This window comes from Ursus arctos, chromosome X (genome assembly GCF_023065955.2).
Source record: "Ursus arctos isolate Adak ecotype North America chromosome X, UrsArc2.0, whole genome shotgun sequence".
NCBI lineage: Eukaryota > Metazoa > Chordata > Mammalia > Carnivora > Ursidae > Ursus > Ursus arctos.
In genome coordinates, this window is record NC_079873.1 from 107,707,786 (window position 1) to 107,732,039 (window position 24,254).

General features: G+C 46.1%; 1 protein-coding gene across 3 annotated transcripts in view; it reads right to left on the reverse strand.

Moving 5' to 3' along the window:
• AFF2 (ALF transcription elongation factor 2) overlaps positions 1-24,254 on the reverse strand; it is a 446,211-nt gene that overhangs the window by 300,502 nt on the left and 121,455 nt on the right. For 2 of the 3 annotated variants that reach the window (XM_026479777.4, XM_026479775.4), the window contains exon 2: positions 719-839. In XM_026479777.4, the coding sequence (XP_026335562.1) occupies positions 719-839 (121 nt within the window). Of the gene's footprint in view, positions 1-706; positions 840-24,254 lie in introns of all 3 variants that reach the window. The other variant, XM_026479776.4, reaches the window with a different exon arrangement.

Here is a 24,254-nt window from a genome sequence, read left to right on the forward strand (position 1 = left end):
CACAAGACTCTTCCCTCAAGCCCCACCCCGAATAGAAAGTTCAAAGGCAGTCATTGTGAAATCAGTACTTGTAGACAGAGCAGTAGGGGCTACGAACTAGCTAGAACACCGCTAGGCAATCAACCTGGCTGTGCCACCCGCTCCCCCTGCCCCGTTGAGGCAATCTCCTCATCCAGGACGATTAACCACCAGGAAAAAATGATTGGCTTTTCCCTTTCTCCTGGAACGAGGATTTTCAAAGAACACTCAAACCACTCCACAGCTGCTAACAACCTAACGTGGGAAAGGAAAGCGAGGAGACCGCTTGCAGATGGCACGGATCGGGAGGAGAAAGAGACACAGCCATTGACCTTCTGATGAAGTCTTCAGGGGCTGCCTTGCCAATACTCAAGGGGGGGGGAAGCGTCAAGAGGGCATTGCTTGCTGTCGGAAGTGCTGGGCAGGAGAGAACTCCTGGGAGACAAGAAGTCTCGCTAGTCCCGTTGAAATTGGACCGTCCTCCCCAAAGAAGACAGAATTTGTCTCTGAAGACTTCGTCAGAAAGCTGCAATTGCCCCAAATACAGTGTATGTCTAGATTGCATTTGTCAAATATATTCTCCTGGAAATGATTTGGGTGCTTTAAAAATAGATTAAATGTTGATTTAATCAACAGTGTGTTCAAAAACGTAACAAGCAACCATTTTCCAGAAAGATAAATTACATACATATTCAGCTACCTTGTACGGCTCCCCGAAAAGATCAAAGCCTGAAGAAAAGAGATCGTCTTCTTGCTGGACTTCTTGATTCCTCCGCTCCCATTCCCTTTTTTTAAGTGCACTACGGTCTTGTTCATAGTGACTGATAGGAAAAGAAAAAGACAAAAGGAGAACAAGATTAATTAGTCATGTCATTCAGATCTCCCTTGTTATCAATAAGAAAAAAAAAAACAATACAAGCTAAGGCTACCCAAATGGATACACTGCACAGGGAGCAGAGAAACCTTTTCTGGACTCCCACAGGGTTTAAGATCCTGACCAGTTCTTTGGAATACAGAAGAACATGGAAACGTGCTCATTAGAAACCATACTCATGCCCACTTAAGTGTTCCAGAATCCTCTCCCCTTGTCCCTGCTTGAATACTACAGGCAATTACAGGCTCCCCAAAAGTCAGTCCACTGTGCGGAAAGGTACTGAAATCAAGTTCCTTTGTGTTGCCAACTGCTTAGGACTCAGAATACACAGATGTTACGAAGTCCTAACAGAAAGGAATTAACCAAGACGTCGCAGACCAACCGTAATTCTGTCCTGAGCCCACAGCCAGTTAGCCTGTTTAACGAAATCACAGGAGCGTTTATGGACGTTTTTGGAAGTCTACAAAACACAGAACCACTCACTCGCTTACATTCCTTTTTTGTGATGGTGGTGCCTTTGCTCTTCCCATGGTGTGTGCCATAGGAGACTGACAGCCTCGCTAGGAAACTCTTCACAAAGAAAGATGTCTGGCTTGAACAGCAAACAGCTAGCAATAAAAGGTGTCAAAAGCCTCGAATGACCTTAAGGCACACATGTTTTATAAACTCTGTGTCTTTCTGTGACTCGTCACGTTTCAGGCTTTCCCATTGGAGGATCAGCACAGAAGGTTCCAGATAATATCTCAGATATACTCCGGGCCCTGGGATTTTATAGAATGAAATGCTTCCCGATGAAGAAAACAATTGTGCGTATTACACTATAATCTGTAAGTCTCAAAAGTGGTGGATTTTATTTTGTCCATTGGGTTTTCTTTTCCCCTGCTTTTGATCAAAATCTTACCCGAAGTGAGCACATATATGCGGGGCAAATTTAAATTATATAAACGTATGTAGAATGCCTAGCAGGTGCTGTACAAATGTTGCTTTCCTTCCCCATGTTAATACTGCCATGTTAAGACTTAATTAGATAATTGGCATGCAAATGAACATAATAGCTAAAGGAATTACAAGAGATACACTGATACAAGAGTATAGTCGGCAGGTTTTGAATACATCCCAGACCTTAATGCCTCTCCTTGGTCGCCTAGTTTGCTCATGAGTATCATAACTTTTAATTTACAAACTAAGAGCCCAGAGCATGAAATATCCATGGCAGCTTAACTAGATATTGATATACATGGAGCGTGAGATGCCACTACACTTCATCATCCCCCTTTCTCCACAGGAATCCTCCAACTGACAGATTCAAAGTGACTTTGATAGCCTTATCTTCTGAATCAACAACACTTCATTTCTCCGATTTAAAAAAGTGGCACCAATGAAGGGATGTTCAGACGTACGTTATGCTTCCACGACACAAACAATGCCAGACACGGAGGAGCTCTCTGGGCCGGTCACGAGAGCGCTCAGCCAATGCTGTCACCATCTGGGGAAAGCAAAGCAGCTCCAGAGCGCTACACAAAGCCCAGACCCCACATCTGGGCCTCGTCTGGTCAAGAAAGATGCCAAGTCCAGATCCTGGAAGGCAGCCTGTCCTGGGGAGTCTCAGACGCCATCCGCAGGGATGACACTTGCTGGCATCCTCTCTCCTGGCCGGACACAAGTTGAGATCAGAAGCACACACGTCCGTGGGCCGCAACGTCTTTGTGGTGGAGGCCGGCGTGCCATCAAGCAGACACAGTCGTACCGTCAGACCACGCACACGGAGCGCGAGCTCGGACGGGAGCACCGCGCACCGCGCGTCACCCGAGCCCATGATCAGTGTGTTCAAACGTAGGATAGAGAAGGCCGTCAGGGTGGAGGCGGACCCACAAGTTAAAGCGATACTGAGTGGGGGTGCCGGGAAGGTTTGTTGCAAAGGAAGCCCCTTGGTTTCTCTGCCTGCCACAGCAGATGCCTCTCCACACAAAAACAAGAGCCCAAGTCTCGTGCTTGTGAGGGACGCGAGCAAGATGGCGGTTTTCGAGCCGTCTGTTCTTTCGGGGCACCTGACAGCCCGACACGACAGGCCCATAGATCACACTGAATTCTCCCGTGAAGAGAACCGAAGTCCTTTGTTCTCTTGGCTTGACTAACTACCTTCTCCTCCGAGGGAAAGACAGAATTAAAACCCTGAGGGAAGAGAGGGAGGAGGAGAAAAGGAAACGTGTTTCAACTTGCGGGGCACCGAGCGGCCAGCAGCCAGGGCACGTTGGGCACTTTCGACCTGGGTTTGATTTGTGAGGAGGCTCTTGGCTCCGTTTTGCATCAGTTCATTAGCCACCAAATTCCAGACGAAAATGGGAAGAGCAGATTGAGTGTGCACATGGGTGTTATCTGTTGCAAGCAAACGGCCTGCCGCATTTTTTAACACATACAACAAAGAACAGTTAATTCTCCTATCTCTGACGAGAATGAATTGAATCGCCACAGAGGGCCACTGCTCTTGGAAGGCAACCAAATCGCTCCAACTTCTTCCTCTTTCGCTCAGCATGGCGTGGTATTGAAAGCTTCACAGGATGAGGTATAATGGGGAATGAACTGCTCGGCGATGAGGCTTTCACAGTGTAGAACATCACCGATTTCTGACGGAAACCAAAATTACTAATTTGAAGCACCAGCTAATTAAAACCACAGCTATGTATTTAGCCTCTTGTTATACCTACTGCAGTTTATAATTATGAGGACCTCTTTATCTACTCAATTAAAGTTCTTATGATTCAGGCAGGTTGCGTTTGAACCTGTGAGCCCTGCGGGGCCAAAGGAAAGCACATGGCTGTCCCCCCATGGTACGATGTACCTTGTACAGTCGCCAGTTTGTTTTCCAGAGAAAGGAAGGGCTCCACGGCCCATGAAGAAATGCTCAGGCCAGAAATCGGAATTAATCACGTGTGATTGGGCTGAACAATTCAAATGTATTCACACTGATGGGGACTGGGGGAATTGGTCCTATCAGTGTGAAAACCCACTTCCCGGTTGGAAGGTGGAGCCAGAAAGTTCAGGAGGAGGCCTCTCTCTCTCTCTCTCATAGCAAGTCAGGACGTTCTTCAAGGGTTTTTTTCTCCCAGAGAGAATATAGTTTGTCACATTACGGTGCCATCAGAACCACCGACTGACCACTCACAACTCACTTTACTCTTAATTAACCAAAGGCCTCTGATTTCTCTCTGTCTCTCTCCGCAGCCTATCTCTTGGAATCCCTGCTTCCCTGACCACTGCGCTAGCTGGTAGGAAAAGGACAGAAAGAACGAGTTGCATGTAACCACTCTGTTACTCACACCGATGCAAGGTGTAATGATGAGAAGCTTCTCTCCAGAACGGGGCTCTTCTGTTAGCTCTGATTTCTTCACTCACCAGTCAGTGCCCCTGGCCTCAGTACCCGAGAAACTGCCCTCAGTAACACAGGAGATAACTAAGACGCTCCTGAGAAGAGGGGAGTTGTGCCAAGCCCTCACTGAGGGAAAGACAAAGTAGATTTGAACCTGGGTCTCATCCACCTTCAAGGTCAGGTGATTTCTCCTCCTCATCTTCTCCTTGGCCCAGATACTCTATCCTTGCCCTTAAACCAGATCATGTACACAGGTAACTCCCGTTTTCATCACTAACGGCCACAGGTGCATCGCTAGGATGATAAAACCCAGAGCACATGTAGATTCACGGAGATCGAGAGAGTTCAATTGTGCTATCTTCATTAGCTCCCGGCGGTAGCAGCTCAGGCTGATGCTGCAGCCTCATCCTTTGGAACAAAGACTGTCAGAGCAGGAAGAGACGTTGGCAGTCATGCAATTGTGGTCTCTTCGTTTTCCAGATGAGGAAATTGAGCTCAGAAGGGTAATGGGCCTCACAGCAGGTTTGTGGCAGCACTGGGAAGGGGGGCAAGAACCCAGGTTTTCCAGTGCCCAGACTCGTCTGCAGCCCACGCTTCCATCGCACTCAAGAATAAATATCAGTCCCATCAGCGCTCTGTTGGTCAACTTTCCTTAGCATTGTATTTGATTAGAGACTGCCAGTAGGAAAAAAACTTTAGGAATTTAATTTGGATTCGAGTATAGAAAAACCATTAGTTTCCTTACACCGAACATACAGACCCTAAAGGGATCGTAAAAATTAACTACATCTGTGGGGAGAAGCTGAGCGGGGGAGAGTAAAAACCAGTTGAAGTCCATTTGGTCTGTGTATTTCATGAAGTTTAATAATCATCGTTTACCTAATTTGGTGATTTTACAAAGCTAGTTGGGGAAACATTAAAAAAAACACTGCTATCTTAAACTGACAAGTTTGTTGAAAAATACTGCTAACTAATACAGGATTTACTGTAGTGAGAACATACATGAAGGTAAATAATTCAATCTCATTTTCTAATCCGACTGGCACTAAAATACCTTTATTTTGGCTAATATCTTTGTAAAGGCATAAAAAATACATATTTAATTCACCCAAGGGACAAACATGAGCTATAACTCACTCCTTATGGCTCTCCTGGATGAATTTCTGCCATCTCTAAAATTTGTATTTATACTTACTACATGTTCCAGAGTTCCAAGTGGTACTTTTTTTTTTGTCAATAGCTAGCCCTGTCTTGAATTTGACATTGACCTAATCTTTACACAGCTTCTATTAGTTAAAAAAAAAATCTCTGCTATTGAATACCCTCAAAATCACCCCCCAAGTTATGTACTTATTTTATCTGTTAATATCCATGAGCACTTAAATGTAAAGCGCTAGGGGCACCTGGGTGGCTCAGTCGGTTAAGCGTCTGACTTTGGTTCAGGTCATGATCTTGGGGTCCTGGGATGGAGCCCTACTTCTGGCTCCCCGCTCAGCAGGGAATCTGCCTCTCTCTCTCCCTCTGCCCCCCCCCCCCGACTCATGCGCATGCATGCACTCTCTCTCTCTCAAATAAATAAGTAAAATCTTTAAAAAAATGTAAAATGCTAAATTCAAAACTATTAAATAAAGCTAAAAGCAGACCATAATTATTTTACACATATAGGGGAGACACATGAGAACCTTGGATCTGGAGATGTGAACATAGCCTTGAAAGTGAGTTTCTAAAATCAGTGGAACCTCTAAGTCATGTTTAGACTGCAGGACTCATTGAGGCCTCTGCATAAAACCCGTCTCTTCACCAAATGGACTCTCTCCCCACAGACACTGGCTCTCATTTAAAAAAAAAAGTCAAGATAGGAACAAAAAGGAGAAAAAACGCATAAGACATCTACTCTACACATCTGCTAGCTGCCCATTGGGCCATACCAATTTCTTTAGTTTTAGGGAAACAGGCAAGTGCTTATTCTTAGAGTTCCCTTAAATCTATACTTTTCAAACAAAGTATACACCAATACTCCCAGAAGTCCTGGCAGGTAACTGGTTCAATATGTCCTTGTAGGGGCACCTTTGGGGTGCTTCCACTTCTGAAAACAAAAGCAAAAATTCAGCTCATCCAGAAACCTGGTCAAGTCATCCTGCAGTGGGGTGAGTCAGACATTCTAAGAACCACTCTCCTCGTCTTGTGTCTGTGTCACTTCGCTCCCCTTAACTCCTGGTCCCCACCCCCTTTTTTAAAAAAAAATTGTAACAAGTCTTTATTGAGATATAATTCACATATCATTCAATTCACCTGCTTAACATGTACAATCCAGTGGTTTTTGGTATATTCACAGAGTTCTGCAACTATCACCATGATACAGGTTGAGAATATTTTCATCACCCCAAAAATGAGCCCTGTACCCTTTGGTTACTGCCCCCCCCCATCCTCCCACCCAGCCTAGCCCTAAGTAATCACTATCTACTTTCTTTCTGAATGGATTAGGTTATTCTGGATATTTCATATACATGGAATTATACAACATATGGTCTTTTGTACCTGACTTCTTTCACACAGCATAGTATTTTCAAGGCCCATCCATACTGTAGTATGGATCAGTACTTCACTCCTTGTATACCTGAGTAATATTTCACTGTTATACCATGCTTATTAAGGGGGTTCACTGTTGTGAGCTTATAATGATTTTGCTGGGGTCCTCTATGTTTCCCATGAGACTTTATTCCTTAAGGGAAAGGTCTGTGGCTTCTAAGTCACTGACACCATGCAACAGGCGACCACAGCAAAGCTTCCTGTAAATAAATAAGTCACTTCAAATACAGATATTGTGAGGAAAACACTTTTAAAAAGTGTTTGCCTTAGGCTTAGGACAAAATTATTTTGACTAGCCTACCCAACTCCCCAAATGTTTTAATACTTCTAACAAATACACAATACTCAAGCGGCAAAGGCAATTGATTAGATCGAGGAATGGCAAAAACCTAGTAAAAACCAAACCCAACATCAACCAATAAACAGGTTCTGTGGTTTCTGAAGAATTCTGCAGGGTGTCCAGAAATTACGGTATCTGTTCTCAGAAGAGCTGAGCTGGTCCTCTACCTCTTTCCCTTCAAAGTCGCTTGATCATTTATGAAGCACTTTCTATTTCTAAGCCTCAGTTTCATTATTTGTAAAAGGGGAATAATCTTTCTCTTCCCTCTTCCTGCAGGTGGTGTCAAAGTTAAATTTGATGGTGGATGAGGAAACTACTAATGGCTGGGATCACTGGCACCCCGACCGATGTGACCTTCATCCCCGAGAACTTCACTGCACGTTAATTCACGTGTGCCTCAGCACCACCTGGCAAATTAGCAGCGCAGGGAATGTGATTTCCGTGTAAGGATGGGAAACAGAGGCTCAGAAAATTGTTCCAGACTACGAGAGCTACATCCAGGACACCACTCACCTGATTTCCTAATTCAGTGCTCTTGTAAAAAGTCTGAGACATGTAGTTTGCACAAGTTCCCTCTACACAACAAAAATTATAGCCAATTTTCATTATTGCTGAGGCCTAAAGTCTTTCTCATAACAGATGAGGGCAAAGCATATGTCATCAGATACCCTCTGAGATGTTTTCTCCATAGACTCAAAACTGATCTTTGTGATAGAGGCACTCAATACAGGGACTTCATTCACAAACTCATACTGACATGAGGCTTAAAATCTTAACATTTAATCTAAATATTTCCAAATATTATCAATCTTCTATCATCTGGTTCTCAGTGCTGACTGAACATGGCAATCACCCAGGGAACATCTTATAAATCCTCATGCCCAGGTCACAAGCCAGGCCAAATGCAGCAGAATGTCCCAGAGTGGGTCTCAGGCATTCGATAGAAAATGACTCTGGTCTTCACGTATGATAGGATCATTTGTATATAAACTTCTTTAGTAGACCCATTTGGGTGTGCTTAAATCTGATGGACTTAACATGAAGGTAAATCCAGAACCAGGCCCCTGTGGGGAACAGATGTATTCTATTACGCAGAAATCGACATTGCTAATATATGCCGGCAGAAATGCCTTGAAGGCGAAAAGCAGCTATCGCAAGAACAGACTTGTCTGGCAGAAGAACAACAATACCACCAACGGCTACTCTCTCCTGACTCCTTGTTCCACGCCAGGCACCACGCCAGGCATTTTATGAGTATGAGCTGAACTTCACCCTCACCCAAACTCTATGAGCTAATACCAACCTCACTTTGCAGATAAGGCAACTGAGTCACACGAAATCCAGGGAGGCTAATAGGCCAAGCATCACACAGTTAGTATGCCATGTGAGCAGAACAGCTGTGGAAGGCACCAGAATTCCGAAGCCACCCTCTTAGCCTAAAAGAAGATGCCAGTAGGAAACAGAGACAGGCAGTGCTCGTGCGACAGGCACAGGACAAGTGAGCCAGGGGGAATGTCTAAAACCTGAACTCCCTTGCAGAGTATCTCGGCTTAGCAGGGACTCTTGGAGCTTCTTCTCAGAACAACAAGCGTGGGTAGACAGTCAAATAAATATTGATTATCAACAATATTCTAAGAGTGCACTAAAAGTCCAATTTTTTTAGAGGATTCCATTTTAATGGAAATGCAACTTTTATACCGAATGACCATGAGTCTGGCAACCCAAAGGTTCCCATCTGCCTACAGTGGCACTCAGCTTCTCAATAACTTTCTAGAAGCCTGTTAAGATGTACTTTAAAAGCAGTCTTTGCAGTGAAATTAAATTCTTTTGTCCTCACACACTCTAACCGTCGGTTAAGAGACACGGTCCAATATCCGCGACTGCTCGAGAGAGGGGCCTGTCTCCTCAGCAACTGTCACCTCCCTCATCTTCTCGGTGGCTCAGAATGTATGAGCCTGTATCTCCTTCACCTTCATGTCAAGCACCCCCTCCTCTCCCACACTCAGGAAGATGGCGTCGCACAAGACATACATAAACATCCCTGAGTTTCTTTGCGGCTTTTGTAACAGTTTCGTAGGTTAAGTATCTGATTTCCATTTTCATTGAAAATCACTTAAAAATAACACTACTTCTGATCCATTCATTAAAAATGAGAATTCACTATCACTTCTTCTGGCTCATTGACCCATCGGTCACACAAACCGGTGTCTTACAAGCACCTCTCATGCAGTGTGACCAAACCAAGAGAGCTGCAAACAACTTCATGATTCAGAAGCTTTCAAAACAGTTTTCTGAAGACTACCAAGGGCCTGAAGTGTATACTACCACCGAGAGTACTGGCAATGAGAGTGAATGTAGTGAATGTATTTACTTATATGACTCTTGAATCAGTTCAAAAACTGAAACTATATAAAAACCAAAACGCCATAGAACATTCTCTTTCCCACTCTTGTCAGCACCTACCCTGTTCACCACTGCCAATCACACGTAATCAGTTTTATTATGTTCTTGTTTATTCGTCCAAGGTTTCTTCATGCCCACTTTCGTGTCGACTTGAAATGATCTCATTTATAGGTCCTTCTTTAAACTAATCAGAGTTGAGGCTAATGCTGAGCTTTAAAGAGCTTCGAGATCTAAACCTGGAGCTACTTGAAGGAAAGGTGAGTATGCTTTTCATCATCAGACACGAGTGCATGGATCCACACGCGACACGGCGGTGACAGGCTCTGAGTGCTCCCGATGGCTCAAAAGGTCTCTGGCATGGGCTGGCCGGGGCTTGGCCTGACCCTCTGCTCTCCATGATGTCTTGTCCAGCCCCAGTGGATCCTGGCGCCGTCCTGCGTGCCACGTCCCCAGCTCCATACCTTCTGCCTCTGCAGACAACCCACACGGCACAGCTCTGTCTTTCGAATTAGGAAAAAGCCGCCTGCAGAATTTCCTCTCTATGCCCATTAAATATCGGGAATTCTTTTCCAAGTCAAAGCCTTAATAGAACCTGGGTTCTCATAAATGACACTTTTTAAAAGGTATTTTGTTTTCGGTTAGCTATAAGCAAGACAATTTCAATAACTACTTAATTTAAAACAATATTTTCTCAGAAATCGTACTCTTAATTACTTGCAAACTAAGGAAATTAATGTCCTTAACGAGCAGTCGATAATTGACAGTTTGAGGCGGACTCTATTTTCGCGTCTCACCAAACCCTTTGATCTGTGTGGACTCGCTCATTTTTACTCAGGCAAACTGTACCCCTTAAAGGCTCAGCCTTGGGGCCCCCGCTTCTCTGTGGCAGGCACTGCCGGAGCTCTGGCCTGAGCATACAGCCAGGCGCGGCCTGCTCGTGCGGTCCTCCGCTTACTGTCACGACCCATACCCGTTCCCTCACGCGTCACACAGACCCAGCGTGGTGACCTTCTCCTGGGTCCCACTTCTCCCTCTCCTTGACGAGTTGCCTGACAAGGTGCCCTGCACCATTAGGGGTTGAAGTGTGTTCCCCTCAAAATTCATATGAAGTCCTGACACCCCCATACCTCAGAATGTGACCTCACTTGGAAATGGGGTCGTTGCAGATGAAATTGGGTCAGTTACGATGAGGTCATCCTGAAGGAGGGTGGGCCCTTAATCCCATATGACCGGTGACACTGTAAGAAAGGGACATTTGAACAGGGAGAACGCTATGTGAAGATGAAGGCAGACATGAAGCTACAAGCCAAGGAGCACCAGAGGCAGCCGCCACGCCATGGTGAGCCGGGCAGAGAGGCCTGGAACACACTCCTCCCTCACAGCCTTTTTCCTGCCCACACCTGGGGCTCAGACTTCTAGCTTCCAGACTGGGAGACGGACCATCCATCTCTATTGCTTAAAACCTGCCGGTCTGTGGTACGTTGATATGGCAGCCCTTGCCAACTCACCTGCCCTCAGACTGCGCCGCTGAGCCAGTTCACAGGGAGAAACGTCAGGCCACATCACAGTGGGTGCAGGTGATCGACATCTTAGGATTCCCTTTTTTACTCCCAATTACATGTCACCCATTCCTCTCCCTTCTACTCCAGCACCACTCTCTGTCTTCCCCCTTTTCCTGCTCTGTCTGAGAGAACTGTGGGTATTCAACAAAACTGTCACCAGAGAAGAATTAATGCATTTTGCTTCCCATTTACCTGGAAAAGTGCCAAGCTCAGTGTTCAGCTCTCAATAAATACTTTTTTGACTGACTGAATGAACAAATGACAGGCAAACATATTTTTTATGCCCAAGTTCAGTGACAAATGTTGACAAAGATCTATTAATTAATATATTAATTAACTTGTCTATTTAATCAACAAACATTTCCTGGGTACCTACGTCACATTGGGCACCATGTTTGGTGCTTGCAAAAAAATAAGACACAGTGCGAGTCTTGGAGAAATTCACAGTCCAGAAGGGGAGGCAAATCCATTCCAAAATCATCATAGTACAGGGCGACACATGCTATGCCCAGAGGAGCAAAGCGCTGTGGGAACATTCTCAGGTTGGGTTGGGGTGGGAAGCAAAGTCAGGCAGCTGTATGCCAGCTGGGCCTTGCGCGATGGAAGGGTTCACATCCTGCACATCGGGCTAGTTCAAGTATACACCAAAGATGATCCCATGGGACAAACATGGACGAGTGAACAAAAGATTAAAGAGGCAGCCAAGCCCAGTCCCTGGGGTTGCCCATGTCGGCAAAATTGGTCCGCGACAGTGGCGGCAGAACGGTAAGATTTTCTGCTCTTTGGAGAAGCTGGAAAATGAGAGTTTGGTCTTTGCAGATGCTCATATTCAAGGGTAAAACCCTAATTGCACTTGTGATACCGAGCGAGAGGAAGCGCCACACAGAAAGAAATGGATGGCTGAGATAAGCATGCGAATGGTGAGCTCATAAAGAATAGATGAGATTTCAAAGGGAAGCATTTATTGTTTCCTGTATTATAACACATTGTCTCTCGATATGATTAGTTATCAGTCTCAGTTATCCAAAACTGGTATGAAATAAAGCGTTTACGCAGTTATGCTTCATTGATGTCAGCTAGGGGAGCATGAAAATCTCCATGAAGGTGGGTAATTGATGTGTAAATCAGAGCTCAATCACTCTGTAATAGAAATGGTCCCACTGAAAATAAGCTTGTTGAACACAATCACACACAAGTCAGGGGGAGGGAGGGAGGGAGAAGATAGAAGGCTTATTTATTAAAAATGATAATAACTGGCAATTTGTGCAATTTTCCCTTCAACAGAGGGCTCCTGTCAGAAACGCTTGCAAGCAAGTTGTGACCAATACATCCAGATAGTTTCCTTCTGTTCCAATGAACTATTTCTGTTTTATTTAAATGCTTAGAGAGCCTGGTGTGGATGTTTAAAAAGCAAATTAAAACAACATGTTCATCTTTGGAAACATGACACATGTTAATGACATCCGTTAACAACGCTTATCCTAGGTATGCTTTTGCTATTGTTCATAAAATCCTTCTGTCACTTTGCATTTGCTCTCTGAAGAGCAGTGAATAAAAATGGACAATGCCTTGCAATTTAGTATTGTAATATTTCACATCGAAACAATACTAACTTGTTCTTGTTGATCAGACAGCAGGTCCTATATATGTCATTATAATCACCACCTTACTGTGGCTTAAGGTGCCCTGACAGTGTCTGGTGGCTGATTTTTCTTCCCTTCCACCAACGTCACTGAATAAAGAGAAAATTCTCTACAGCAAATGCTGTCACAGAAGGCTTAACCTCCAATATTCCTGCCAATTAACCAATTAATATGGAAAAGAAAGTGCTAGCTTTTCTTGTTTTTCCAGATCTTGTGAAAAGAAAGAGTCCACAGGAGAGGCGGGTTTATGCTAGGCTTCCAGCATGGAGCCAACGGGTTGGCCCAGCGCATGCGCACACCCCTTACGCGCACGCTAAGCACATAACCTGTGGCGGCCCAGAGCAGCAGCAATGGTAGAGACGTGCTCTGCCGCGCAGGGGAGGACCCTCTGCTTACCAGAGGTTACCAACTCAGCCTGTCGTCCCACAGTACACGGCACAGGTTATGTGCTTAGCGTGTGCGTAAGGGGGTGCGCGCATGCGCTGGGCCAATAAATGAATCCGCTACATACCAAGATTTTAGATTTTCGCTTCTCTTTTGAAAAGCAATAGACTCATATCTGTATGGTACTTCTCCCTTCACAAAGCACTTTACACAAGCATGATCTTATATGAGACTTGGAATAACCCTGCGGACCATGAGGAACAGGCACTCAGTCCGACCACCTGACCTCCCATTGCACAGATGAAGACACCGAGACCCATACGCGCTAACTGCCTACCATTCAACTCTGGCCCAGTTAAGCTGTGGCAGAGTCAGATATGAAGGCAAGTTGTCTGTGTCCGGGAACGGTTTGCTTTTCTACTATGCCACCTTGTGCTCTAATTGCTTTTTACTAATTCTGTTCTTCTAGAACATGGGAAAAGTTGCTCAGTGTGAGAGGAAAGGGATGTTATTTTAAGGTTGTTTTTTTTTTTTTTTAAACAACCTTCTATGGGTTATCATTATTAGTAGTCCACAGCTAAGAGCTAGCTAATAGCCCATAAACGTACCTTTGTGGAAAACAATCGAATGGAGGGACGTATATAAGATGGACTTTTGGAAGGAGGAGACCATGCAGTGGAAAGACCTCAGAGAGTGATTCTGTCACTTAAAGCCATGTGGCCTTGAGTAAGTCCCTGGGCCCCTCTCGGCCTGTCTCTGCAGTGAACACATTCAGCCCCATGGTCAAAGCTTTTGAAAGAACCACTTGTCCGATGTAGTACACAACCTAGGGAGAGAGAACCTGCAATGGGATCATCTCAGACTGCACTGTCAGATTTCAAAGACTTGGTATGAAAATAGTGTTAAACATGGAATTAATGATTTGATACCGATGGCATGTTGAAATGCTATTTGGCATACGTGGAGTCAAGGGTTACTAAAATCCATTTCACTTGTTTCTTTTCACCTTTTTAAATGTGGCTACTAGAAAGTTTAAAATCATTCTATGTGGCTTGTGTTTGTGGCTCACATTAGCTTTCTCTTGGACAGCACTGGCCTTAAAAAGAGCAACGTTTTAGGTCTACTCAATACCCCACTTAGCTTGAATGAGACTGGTTTCAGAGCTCCGCCTCAGGGCCATAGGAGACTCTGTACCTCTGGGTTCGTTGCAACAGTCTAACCTAGTGGTCCCCTTCTCTATTCTCAGTTGCCCCCTCAATCTCATTTTCACGTAGGCCTTGGGCATATATGCCAATGTTTCTTTTCACGACTGCGGTATTGTCTAATTGGTGCATTGTTGATCAATAGTACGTGAGGTGTTGAGCTCTGTTTGTGTAATATGCTTAATATGCTTCTACCCAATGTGCCATATGGAGGCACTACACTGTATATTATGAGCGTATTAATGCTGTGACTCAATTGAGTATCACTGGTGCATAGTAAAGTAGTAAAACAAAATTATGCTAAGTAGTTGCTGAACATCGTGATCCCTAATATTTTTAATGAGCTTCGCAAACACCATACTTGTGTGGGGGTGCCAGCCCAGGCCCTTCTCCGAAATATCAAAAGAGCCTAAGCACTCTTCTGGGCTTAATGTCAATTTCATTTTACAAGACAAAGGCATTTGCTCAGATATAGAAATGAAAGAGGAAAAATAATAGAATGGGACTTAATCTACCAATAGCTGTGCCTTTAAATCTAAATCCTGTGCGGTTTCGAAGGCTTCTATGCTTGTTTTCTTTCCAAGGTGCCTGTAATAGCTAGGAAGAATTTTGATCAGCATAAGCCACCATCAGTTTCTTTCTACCTGTTTCACATACATTTCACACGTTACTTTTAGAACTCCTCAGTTTACTGATATTTTCTTGGAAAATCGCCAGCCAATCTGTAGCAAAATTAAACTGTGCCTTTTAATATAAAACAATCATTGATTAACACATACTGTGCGAGCCAGATGAATCAGCAGCCTGCAAGGATGAAGCATTTGATCACAGTAACACACCATCCGAATGCTCTGATAGCTGCATTCATTCGCTGATGGGCACTGCGACACACAAGAGCACAGGCCCACGCTGCGCAGCGCTTCACACTCTTGTTCCTCAGCACACAGTGTGCTCAACAACAAGAATGTAGTCAAATGAACAATTTGCTATGATTAGTTTAGTTTCATTTGTTAATTACAGATTCAACAAGAGCTGAATGCCGAAGCTTTTCAAGTATCAGATACCCATTGATCCATAGCCCCCAACATGCTCAAGTAATACTTGGAAGTCTAATATAATTTATTGTTACTTAGAGCACTGATTGGCTAGAGGAATTACACTCCAATAAATGATGGCACTGTCATTGAATCCGCCTGTAATTGCCTCCATTCATCGTAATGTATGCTCTAACGCAAACTGGAAAGAAAGGAGATGATCAACTTCAAGCTTCAGCTGTTTCAAATTCCACAGTGTGTCCCTAAGTTAATGGATGTTGAATATTGTGCTGATATATATGCTGCGTTGCACGAGATGGATCTTCAGAGTCATAGATATGCACACTCATATATATTTCATGTATGTAGATTTCACGCAGATCTCTAATCAATGGCCGCTTGGTGGACTCGCTTGCCTTCATGGAAGCAGATGGAATGACTCTGCCAAGCTGGGCCAGGGGACAGAATCCTCAGGAACAGTGGGTGCTCTACTTCTCTGTCCCCCACCTCTCAGGGCAAATGGAATCCTCAGGCTCTTCATTTCCCTCTGGAGTGACCCAGATGTTTGTGACTCATCCTCCTTGTTGCCTGACGCTGCACCTCCCAGGAGCAGGCCAGGCCAGGAGCACAGGCCCTGGCCTCCACTCGCCAGCACGCCACAGCTCCTCTGCAACCTCACTGACTCCACTCTCCTGGAACCGTCTGCTGCGAAACGGATGGCGACTTCCTGGAGCTAGGCACTGCATGAGCCTCCCGTGGCAGCTGTGACGAATGACTACCTACTCGGTGCCTTCGGACAACACGCATTGAGTCTCTTTCAGTCCTGGAGGTCACAAGTCTGAAATGAAGCTCACTGAGCTAATATCCAGGTGTCAACAGAGCTGCATTCCTTCTCAAGGCCCTGGGGGAAATGGGTTTTCTTGCCTTTTCCAGCTTCCTAGGGTCACCCCCATTCCTTGGCTCATGACCCCCTCCTCCAACTTCAAGGCCAGCAGTGTGGCATCTCTCTCTTACGTCGGCTTCCAGGATCACATGTCCCCCGACTCTGATTCCCCTGCCTTCCTCTTAGAAAGACCATCGGGCTTACATTTAGGGTCCACCCATTCAATCCAGGATCACCTCCCCAGCTGGAGGACCTTAACTTAATCATACCCGCAAAGTCCCTCCTGCCTTGTAAGTGACATACTCACAGGTTTGGAGGATTAGAACACGGACATCTTTGGGGGGCAGATTATTCCATCTACCACAGATACCATTCTCGTCCTCCCAGTACCTCAGGCCATTACATGGCATTAGTAGGGTTTCAATGTTCTTAGCAGAGGTGAAGGAATGAATGCATGAGAATGACTCATTAAAGCTTTCAAAGGTCTCTTCTGGAAAGTATCTCACACATGAAGAGTGCCCAACGGGTGAGACAGGGCAATCTCGAAGGCCGTGTTCTTCGTTCTCCAACACCTGCTCTGTCATGTAACGCTACTCCAGCCCTCCAGGGCTTGACTTTTCTCACCAGTGAGTGTCTCTGGGAATTGCTGTGACCCTCAAATACGATCACGTACGTGAAAATGTCTGTGAAGGTAACTTGCTTTCTCTGTGTTACTTAACCTTATCCTTGTTATCATGAAGAGAAGACACAGCAGACCTTTGGGAGAGAGAGAGAAGAGGGAAGAGGTCCCACTTCCTGTGAGATGTAAGGTATTATTACTCAGTAAATCTCAATAAGAACCATTTGAAAGTGACCTGAAACTGTTTTCTATTCACATGCAAGTAGCTTAAGAGACTGACATAAGACATTTAAATTACCTCAAATGACTAGATGCTCAATTGCTCAAGATAAGTGAGGCCACGCTTGCCCTCTTATGTTGTAGTCGAACACAACAATCAAAGATGGGTTCTCCCTGTTTACATATTACAGCAGTATGAAACCTGTTGTTACTCATTTATCAAACCCTACACATTAACCCATCAATTTTATTGATTAATAAGATGGTTCCATGACATTACAACAACAGAGACGACAATACATCTTCCAACAGGAGCAAAATTATCCCAAAAGGCACCACATACCTGCAAAACACTTTACTGTAGTTCAAACCGAGGATGTGAAAATGGGAGAAAATTGAGCATGAAAACAACCTTCAATCAAATGGTCTTCAGAGGGTATCAAGATCAAAGCTGTCATTTTCCATTATGGGGAAGAGCAAGCATAAAGAGGGAAACTGGGTGGCCCGGTGTCACCCATGACTTGGACTGGAGCCCAGGTCCTGACTCTTAATTTAGTGCTCTCTTCTCTGTGCCACCCTTCAGGTGACCTGACCTCTACTCAGTGCTCCCAGATCGCTGCTTTGGGAGAGAAAGGCCAGGTGACAGAGGAAGTGAAAGGGGCATTCCTCCACCCCAGGGTTTGTAAACAGGAGGTTGAACTGATAAAATGTGTTCGGGAAATTTGCTTTCAAATGCTCATGAATCACTAAAAACTAAACAGGCCTTAGTGTCTACAAGCAACCCACTCCATGTGAAAAGGCTGTCATATTCCAGACTGTGTGGGATTACTTTAGGAGAGAAGTAACTTGGAAGCCCTCCAAGGAAAGCCCATGGTTTGGCACAAAGCAGAGAGAGTTATTAAATAAAGAAGGAGGGGCCGACTAACGGCCAAGTGAGTGACAGAATGTGTTCTTTGTAACTGGTTGCCTCAATGTTGTCTTGTGCACACAACCTGAGGCTCTTAACCCAATGGGCTGGCTGGCTGGTGAGCTGCAGTGAACGCTAACGGGCCCGGAGTGTGGGCACACGGGCCCATCCACAACTTAGGGGTGAGGCAGATTTCTATCAGAGCATCTCAGAATAGAAGAGACCAGAAGGCATCTGGTTCAACTGTCCAGCTCTCTACTCAGTAAGGAAACACCGTCACGGGCTGGCCCAACGATCCATTCATGCATGGCTGTGACTGGGGAGAAACGGCGTTGTGTTGAATCCTTCCCCTCCTGGCTTCGGAAGGAGCTATTTTTTCACGGTTTCCCTGGAACCCTGACTGAGAGGCTTTCAAAGGTGGCTCATTTGGTTAAGTGGCTGACTCTTGATTTCAGCTCGGGTCATGACCTCAGCGTTGTGAGATGGAGCCCCAGGTTGAGCTCTGCACTCAGTGGGGAGTCTGCTTGAGATTCTCTCTCCCTCTTCCTCTGCCCCTCCCCTTGCTCTCCTTTTCCAGCAAAGAAAGAAGAAAGGAACAAATGTATCATCCAGTTGCCCTCCAGCCTCCAACTGACCCTCGAATGCCCTTTCCAGCAGCAAATATGTAACCTTCAGGCAGGTTCATGCGGGTTTCCCGCTGGGAGTGGTAAACCTCCCTGGGTGGGGTCTGGAGACCTGGGCTTCCATCTCAGACCTATCACTAACTAGCTTGGTGGCCTCAAGCAAATTACGGCACTCTTTGGGGCCTCAGTTTCCTCACATGCTGCCCGGCAGGCTCAGGAAAGGTCACCGGCCGCCTCACTGACTCCACCACCAGCCAAGCAAGGCCCTGGCGTGGTGTCCGAGTACCTTACTGAGACAGAAAGCAACAATCAGCCAGTATACAAAGCACACACGGCCACGAAACCCAACAAACGAGTCCAAGCGAGAACTGCACGCTTAGTGTTTATATTTCGAAACCCTTTGCTCCAGCTGCCCCAGCCTGGGCGCTCGATAACCCCCCGATTCTCGGGGCGTAACGGTTACCATGCTGGAATTCCAAGTCAAAGTGTAGCCTATTTTGAATTCCACACTCCCAATCTGTTGCCTAGTATAAATATTATACTATGTAATGTGTAAATATTAAAATTTAACTTTAACAAGTTGAGTCACAGTCATTGGAATTCGGCCAAGACTCTAACACTTTTTCATTATTTCCAAAGAAAGACCAATTTAAGAAATGCAAACCAGTTCCAATTCACTTCAAAATTTGGCTTAACGTCAAAGAAATTTTAATGAAATTCTGCCTAAGCATTAAACATGAAGGTATTTATATGATTATTAAGTTAGCATTCGAGTTAAAGAGAAATTAGTTTTCGGTCTTTCGCTACTGGGTTCATAGGCCACTGAAACTCAAAATGATGGCTGCATTTCAACGGAATCCCTCATCTCACACAGGCAGACTTTAAAACAGACATGAAGACACAACATTATTATCTGTGCTTTATCTGGCCCTTCACTGCTCTATGGAGGCAGAGGCCTGAACCACAGCAGGTCTGAGTCTTGGAGGAACGCCTTGTGCTCCTCCATGAACGGGAGAGGCCGCAAGGCCAGCTCCCACTTGCCGGCCTCCCCAGCATCCCTGGAAGACCATCAGGACAGAGTTTCTCATCAACTCCTGGGTTCTGGCCAATCCCCGCCCCCACTTTAGCACTCTTGGGCAAAGGGGTGCCCACAGGGCCTCCGGCCCCGCTTCCTTCCCTGTTCTCCTATGTGTGCCCAGAAGGAGGGGACCTGGCCCTCTGGCTCAGTGCTGCTTTGCACAGTCCCGTGTGTGCACGAAACTGCCTCAATCTAAAGCTGTCTCGCTGTAGTACCTTTTCCAGTCAGATCCGTCAGGCTTTGGCCTTGTCCTTGTCTTGATCGTGTGTGCCTGACAACCATATACATCTTTTTTGCTTTCTCTGAAAACTTCCCTAAAGCAATCTTAGCAAAATCAGGAATTTGTGTCCTCGTTCCTTCACGGGTTTAAGCATGAACAGTTTATCAGTATCATCTCACTACATATTATCAGACTGAGAAGGGATTTATTCACATTCAGGGTACGGCTTCTATGGTGGGGAGTCTTCAGGCAAATATAATCCTCTAGGACCTTCAACCCTGACATAAAGAGGAGAGAAAGCTCCAGTGTTCCGAGACCGAGGGCTGGATGTGGGAGGGGGCACGACCCTTCTCCTGAGGCAGAAAGTGACAAGAGCCGGAGAGGCGCAGTGACAAGAAGATGAGTCCAACTGCTAAGAGCAGGGGGACGGGAGGAGGACGAGGCTCCTGGAGAAAGGAAAGCTTTGGAATGGCATCGGTGAAGAAGATGTTAGGCTGAACCAGAGACCCGCTGAAGAGCCAGGAGAGAGGGCCCGGGAAGGTTTGCAAGGAGCTGGCTAGGGGACAGGACCGGGCAGGGGAGGGACATGAGAGGTCACGTGTCTGCAAGGCCCTTCCCAGGCTCCGGAGGAATGGGGACAGCCAGCAGAAGCAGAGGGAAGTCCCAGAGACACTTTTTACACCTGGGCCTACAGGGGGTGGGGGGGCGGGAACCGAGGCCAGCCGGCAGCACCGCAGAAACAAGCTTGGCTAGTGCCCCCAGGTGATCCGCGGGGTTTCCCACCTGCAAGAATGAGGGAAGGCTTTGAGGACTACAAAGAAGAGAAATACTTCCCCCAAAGCCCCAGAATTACATTACAAAGGCAAGTGCAAATGTATCTGGTATCTCCCCAACCACCGCTCCTGTCATTTACCCCAGAAAATGGAAACCAAAACGCCCCATAGGGTCCCCAATGCATTTCAAAGCCCAGTGAGGGACTAACGCCTGCTGGGAAATGCCTGCTTAGGGATGTTTTGCAGGAAACACCTGCCCCCTCATCAAGGAGCGTCCCAGGCCCGCACAAAGGCCCTGAAGGAAAGTAAGTCTAATTGGTCACCCTGACTCCCCACAGGGAGCATTTCTATGGGCCCGGGGCTCAGCGGAACTAGGCCAAATGGAATGTGCTCAGCTTGCAGGGAAGCAGAGGGGCTCTGGCGCTAGCCTGCGCACATGGGCTGAAAGGGCCCGGACGTTGTGCTTTAAAAAAGACAAGGCCCAGGCACACGGGGGCTCTGGATTTCAATTTCTGAAGGGCAGTCTTGGGGAAGTAGGAGCAGCCTTCTGAGAGGCCCACACGGAGACAGGGGACACAGGGGACGGTTTGGCTCCCCACAAAGGGACGCAAATGCGGCTGGGCCGGCAAGCTCCCCACTCTGTGGCCAGAGGGGCTCCAGCAGGGCTGTAGGGCTGCTAAGTTGGCAGCTGCTGCTGATCTCAAAAAGCCTCCTCATCTCTGAAATGCTGATTTTTCAGATTGCTTGAGGACAGCATGAGTCATACTCACTGGTCAGTATGCCACGGAGCGCCCATTCTAGAAAAAGCCTGCTTTCCCACAATTCTGAGAGGGTCCGGTTGCTTGGCCCGGCTCTCCCTCTGCAGAGAGCTTGGTAAGAGATCATCATTCTTGCAGCTGAGCTGATGCCTTAGCATTTGCTATGCTTCACTCATCAAACTATATATCAATGTGCCTTTTGTCTTAAGAAAATACATAATGGGATTTTAATTCAATTACAAATTTACATATTACCAACTGGAAATTAATTTAATAAACAATTTGTTTCAATCAACTAATAGGAATAGGTTAATGGTGCAATTAATCAAATATTTGACTTTTCAAAGTTTTGATTCATTAAACAACTTGCCACTTGAAAGCACATAAGGCTTCATCTCAAATTTTGAGGCATGCCTGTTGCTGTTCTATTCACAATAGTAGAAGCGCATGATATTTACACTTGGAAGTACTCTCAGAGGTCAGTAGGTCCTGTGCCCTCATTGACAGATGAGAAAACTAAGGTCCAGGGAGGTTATCACCTCCCATTCCTCCCATGCACCCTCCCCCCGGCCCTGTGCACACATACACACACACTCACCGCAGACTCGTGACGAACGCAAGAGCAGTTAATATTCTGTATGAGGTTTCCATTGCCCTTGGATAATTGTTTTAAAGCAGGTCATATTTTAGGAAATGCATATTTTATTTCAATTTATCGAATGGGATGATGATAGTTCTCAAAAACTACCTTTATGTCTGATGCAAAGGCTCATTCCTATGGGCAATGCCAACCAGCACATCCAAGAGAAGTTAGAGCAAAACGAACAGCTTAGCATTCCAAGAGGTGCCTGCTAGAGACCGCCACAGTTCACCTGCCAAGGCAGAAGTTCGTTTTCCACTACAGTGCAGCTGTTATATTCATCCTGAGAAGGTGGCAAAGTCTCGAAGAAACTGCCACTGTATCTGTATGGCAATTAGCATATCATTATCTACAAGCATTGTGACCGCACTCCTAAAGGCATATCTCAGAGCTACCTTCTCTTGCTCCGATGTTTAAACACGGACGTGACCACTTTGGCTCTAAGGAGGCCACGCTTTCACAGGCCCATGAATCTTTTTATAATGCCAAGCCAAGATACGCACCAGAGGAAGCAACCCACTAATGCAAATATATTTTTCCAAATGGCCAAAGGAAGGAGGACGACTGGGGGCAACTACATGACCTTTCCAATTGTGATTCTCTCGGGCAACTATTTTAAAAGCCGTTTGCTTCCTCTTCCCAATTCTTTCCCCTTATTATCTATATAGATAGAATACAGACTAGAGAGAAGAGAATACACATATACACTGTAACCATTTTCAAGTGCACAATTCAGTGGCATCGAGGACGTTCACGCTGTGGTGTGACCCTCACCTCTATCTATTTTCCAAAACTGTCATTCCCCCAAAGCAGTCCCACTTTCCCGACCCCTTCGCTCCTGGCTGCTGGGACACAGAACTCAGCAGCAAGGCACCTTCACCGGCTCCTTTCCTGACACCTTCTGCTCCTCCCAGTCCCTAAATGACCAGGTCCCCAACTCTCTTTCTGCTTTGCTCACTTTCTAGCATCACACTCTTGCCCTTCGCCACACTGGCCAATCTCAGGGCTCGGAAGAGTACCCTACGTAAAAGACCCCCAAATGGCCAGGCCGTGGCACCCTTCTGAGCTCAAGCCCCGAAATCTCACCTGGCTGAGGGTCATCTCTGCCTGGCCTGCCGATGTCTCAAAGTTCATATTCTCCAACCTTCTCTCCCCTACTTGCTCCTCTTCGTGTGTTGCTTATTTCTTTCATCAATTTCGCCCAGCGCCCAGTCCTGCAGGCTTGCCATTTGGGCCTCATCTCTGCTTCTTTTCCCCACTCACTCTCGCCTGGGGCCACTTTCTCCGTCTGTGACATATACAAGTTTCCAGGTCGTTTTACCTTCAGAATCCAAGCCTTCCCATCAGTTCCTACTGCGACCGCCCTGTTGTGAATTTCTGTTCCCTTTCTCTTCTAAGTACCTGCACAGTCTCATGCCTGATTGTGCCCCAGTCCATCTCCCCAAACTTGTCCCTCACCCCTGTTCTCGATTTCCTGTGCCCAGGCAATCCTCCACCTCCACTCTGCCCCAACCCCTGCATCGTCCTATCTCCGCACTCATGCTCTCCCACCCAGAATGAGCCTTCTACACATCTGAATGTAAAGGCTTCATCTCCCGCTAAGTCTACTCTGCTATCTGTGCCCGGAATTTGCTCCCTCTCGTGTGTTAAACAGTGGCCTCCAAAAGGTATGTCCAGCCAAAACCTGTGAACGTGACCTTAGTTGGACATCGGCTCTTTGTGGTGTATATGCCACCAGTTAAGGGTCTCCAGATGACTGGTGGCCTTACAAGAGAGAGGCAGAGAGGAATTGGAGACACACAGAAGCCATGTGAAGACAGAGGGAGAGATCTTGGTGATGGGACCACAAGCCAAGGAGCGCCAGAGACCACCAGAAGCAGGAAGAGGAAAAGAAGGATTGCCCCCTAGAGCCTTCAGAGGACGTGTGGCCCTGCAGACACCTTGATTTTGGACTTCTGGCTTCCGGAAGTGTGAGAGGAAAAATATCTGTTGTTGAAGACACCAAGTTTGCGGCAATTTGTCACAGCAGTCTGAGGAAACTAGTGAATCCCTCCCTCTCAGAATCCTAGCATCTAACCTTCTTTTCCTTTATGTCAATTACGCATTTTTGGCATCTGC